The 4474-nt window shown below is 34.7% G+C and overlaps 1 gene segment (V, D, J or C); it reads right to left on the bottom strand.

The window, feature by feature from the left end:
- Window positions 1-1125: 1125 nt before the first annotated feature.
- Window positions 1126-1646, bottom strand: LOC129443349 (T cell receptor alpha variable 38-1-like). The segment is given in 2 exon segments: window positions 1126-1502; window positions 1607-1646. Coding segments are annotated over 2 exon segments (417 nt in total).
- Window positions 1647-4474: the final 2828 nt, after the last annotated feature.

The raw sequence follows: 4474 nt of genomic DNA, 5'->3' as shown, positions 1-4474 counted from the left end.
TGATTGCTGCTTTTCCCAAATCCTAGAAAATACAGCTGAATTAAAGTTTACATTAATGACCTTCTACATTCACAGCTGTTACCACTTTTCCTTATCTAAGAGTGTTTGTGGTTTACAAATAACTACTGTGGTTTGATGAATTTTGATAAAAATCTCTTGTAGTTTTTGTAAAGCCTCTCAGTTTTTTGTATCATTGGGTGTCAACTCTCAGAGTACAGTAATATAAAGCTGAATCTGACAGAGTAACACTGTCTATAGTGAGTTCAGTAGATGATTGAGATGTTGTTGACTGAAAGCGAACATCTGTGGTTTTGTAACTGCTGTATGATCGAGCACCTTTATGCAGTAAATACTGAGGTTCACTGTTAGGATGATGTCTGTACCAGTAAAGATAAACATAACTGCTGCTTGTATCATATAAACAGCTCAGTGTCACAGACTCTCCTTCATTACTGATCATATCAGTTTCTCCTTCTTCTGGTACAATTCTGTCAGCAAATCCACCTGAAATTAAAATCATTATTTTTTTTTATTATATTATGATGGAATAAAATCTTTGTTTTGTCAGATAAAAATAACTTGTGATAAATGTACCTGAAGCTGTGATAAGTATGATTATAAGCATCTGTCTGTTCTCCATGTTACTCATCCAGGAGAGGTTTTCGTCTTTTTTACTGTAAATGTTTTAAAATCACTCTGTTAATGTTTATAGTCCTAATACCCTGAATGTATTTGTGAGAGCAGCTGAAAGATTCATAAACTTCTCTCAGTGATGTTATGTTAATGTTTTGTGTATTAATAGTGTGGGTGTGGTTACTGGAACGTGAACAACAAAAACTTTGTGACATCAAAATGGACCTCATCAAGAAACAGGTTTGAGCTTTTTAATTGATTTCTTTATTGACACAACTATATTTTAAAACAAATCCTATAGGGAACATTGGAAACAAATTTTGTTTCATGTGTGGATCTATCTTAGTTTATGTGTGATATCATAGCCTACTTATCAGCTCAAAACTGATTTAGTTTAAATAAAAATAACAACTTTTTATATTTTGTACATTTTAAATAAGTGTCAGATCGTGTGGGGGTTTGTTAATCATATAAAATATTAAAACAAAATCTTTATCTTTTTTCTGGCTTAGTCTCAGTCATATTGTATTTAAAGTGGTTTTTGTGCAGTGTTGTTGTGTTTCCTGTGACTGTGGGCTCCAGAGCACAGTAATACAGATCAGAGTCTGATACAACAGCAGATGTTATTTTCAGATCCACACTGTTGTCATCTTTTCTGTGATGAATAGAGAGCCTAGGATCTGGAGGATCAGCTTCAGTGACTGATCCATAAGCATCCATTATGATAAACTGTGGTGATGAATCTTTATATTGTCGATACCAGTAAAGAGCACGAACAGATCCAGTGTAGTTACAAGAGAGAGTCACAATTTCTCCCTCCACAGCATATTTACTATTGCTGTATGGGCTAATGATATTAGCTTTGTTACCTGAAAGAGAGACATAAAAGAAGGGCGAAAACAATCATAAGCTAACATTTTTGTATGTCCCCATTTTATTAACAGCACACTTTTAAAATTCATCAATTTCTTACCTTCAGCTAGTGACAGAAATATAATAATATAGATAATCATTTTAGTACAATAAACATGGATTGAACAGGAGACAGAAACATCATCTGATCAACAGACTTGTGTGAGTTGATAATCTACTGTTCTGTTGTGTAATAAACTCCTCCTCCTCCTCCTCACAGTTCTCACAAATGATATTTAACACTTTATCCTTATCTCAAATATTATATTTAAAAACCATACATGTGAAATAAATCATGTAACTAACAGTAGGCTTACAGTGATTATTTTGATAGATTTTATTAATGATACTAACAATAAGATTCTTCATCGTTTGTTAATGTTAGTTTATTGTACAGTAACTTTTTAACATTAAAAATGCAAACTTTTTAATTAATATGAACTATGATTGATGAATGCTTGTCATTAGTTAATGATAAAATGATTGCTGTAATCCTAGCAGAGAAAAAGCACTGATGCATTACTGCATAACTGAGCTGTCATTTTTGTAGACAAGTCACCTCCTTGTGGTAAACATTAGAAACACTGAAGTTCAATATACAGTGTGATAGTTATATATTCTAGTCAAATTAGTAAGATTTAAACACAAGTGTTTTAAGAGCATGCATGCAGTTTAAGGTCATACATTGTCAACAATTACACATATATATATTTAGGTTTTATGTATTTGAGTTATGAGTTTGGTAAGTAAGTACAGGTTTTTGTTGAAGCACTGAATATCCTGTTGTCACAGTGGGCTGCAGAGCACAGTAATACACAGCAGAGTCAGACACATGTAGATGTTGAATTGTCAGCGGCACTGATTGTGCTGAAGAATTAAGTCTGGAGTAAAATCTGTTCTTGAATTCAGGAGCTGTATCTCCATCACCGTATTTATAATTTAAAAGGATGTATTTTGGAGAGTCATAATTGTGTTGTCTGTACCACAGAAGAGTGGGGTTTGAGCTTGTAGTCTTGTATTCGCATTGCAAAGTAATGCTGTCATCTTCATGTGCTGATTGATAATCATTCGGCTGATGAACTGAATCCTGTGCTTTGATTTCTGTAAGAAGAGAATGTTTTTAGAAAGAAATAAAACTGTCTATAAAAAGATACTTATAAAGGTTAATAACTTACCTGAGTAACTTAATAAAAGTATTAAAACAGTTCCTACAAAACTTCTCATGGTAAAGAGGTTTACTAATCACAGAGCATTCAAAACTAAACCATATTCTCCTGCTCAAGTACCCACTGCAATCCTTATAAAGCTGTGAAATCTGTTTAACAGAGCAACCCCTAGTGGTGAAATATAAAAACAATGTTCTCCTGTGTGATGTCCTGTCTTGTACAGTAAAACTGGTTCAAACTGGATTATAACATCATTGTCATGTTTGTGTGACATTCAGATATCAAATTAGAAAATTTTACTTGAATTTGGATTAAAGAACAGAAGAGAACTGAAGTTAATTCTTCAATGCATGTAAATATTTGCTACTGCACTGAAGCTCTCAAGATTTTCATCATCTTAAATGAGATTTCAGTCTGAAGGGAGTGTAAATAATCAGTTTAATACCTCTAAACACACAGTCCGGTCTCGTTACTACATACATCTCCTTGAGTGTAATGTTGCTAACTGACAGAGTCTATTTTGTCGTCATCTTCGTATTGTTCTTTATCTGTGACTATCAAGAGTGTTTGTGGAGTTACTGCTATTAACTACTATCATCATATCATCTACATATCTGTTGGTTAATGTTACATGTTTTAATAAACAACCTCTTATCATACGTCATTGTTCTAATCTTTTGTGTACCATAACTGAAGACCGGACCACACCAACAACATGTCAACTTAAACCACAGACTTGTTAATGGTGGATCATCTACTACACCAAACACTCCTTCACACTCCCACAGCACAAGTCACAGCAATGGCAATCCCAATGGCTAACCCATCGCCCTACTCTGCTCTCTAATCTTTGAAATGCAACCTAATCATTTCCCCACAGATCGAGGCAAGAAGCTATTATATTCGTTATATTTTATTTCTGTACCTGTACTTTATTTGTAACTTTGTTCTTCTCTATTTTTATATGCTTATAATTTCTTAATTAATTCTTATTTTATTTTCAAACCCCCAGTTTTGCTGATCTGCAAAATATTCGATCCATGACTTAAAAAAACGTAATGTAATCCATTTTAACGACTAATAAATTGTAAAATTGCATAACTTGAGAGTAGGCTTTGAGGTCCACCCCAATTCACATAGAGGTAGGGCTTAATGGTTCTCAACTCTAGTCCTCAGGACCCACTGCTCTGCACATTTTGGATGTCTCTCATATCTGACACACTCAGTTCAGTTCATGGAATCTATCCTAACGAGCTGATGATCTGAATCAGGTGTGTTAAATAAGGGAGACATGCACAATATGTAGAGCAGTGGGTCCCGAGGACTGGAGTTGAGAACCACTGCTTTAGGGGACCTCCATGATCTTTGACAATTTGAACACTAGTTGTATTATGAATCTAGATTTCATATGTATATTTTATCAATTTGTTTTCTATTCTATCTATTTGGGCTACTCTTTACTGTGTAAAGGTCATTGCAGGTGCTGGTTGATCTGATGGGTGTGTCACAGGTCGGAGCGGACCACCAATATCGTGAGTCTCACCCTTCCCTCAGTTTCCACCTTGAGGAGGTCCCAAAATCACCCCAATGACCAGACAGACGAGAAAGAAGTAAAATAACAATAATTTATTTATTAAAAAGGGTATGGGGGAGGGGAAAGGGATACTTTAAAATGGCCAAGCTCTCTGGGACTGGAGAACTTTAAATCCGAGTTGCTTCTGACTCTCACGAGGAATTGCAGATAGGTCTTCCCAACTTCCTAT

Source organism: Misgurnus anguillicaudatus, chromosome 2 (genome assembly GCF_027580225.2).
Source record: "Misgurnus anguillicaudatus chromosome 2, ASM2758022v2, whole genome shotgun sequence".
Taxonomy (NCBI): Eukaryota; Metazoa; Chordata; class Actinopteri; order Cypriniformes; family Cobitidae; genus Misgurnus; species Misgurnus anguillicaudatus.
Note: the sequence above shows the minus strand (reverse complement) of the source record. Positions and strands in the feature narration are given on the sequence as shown.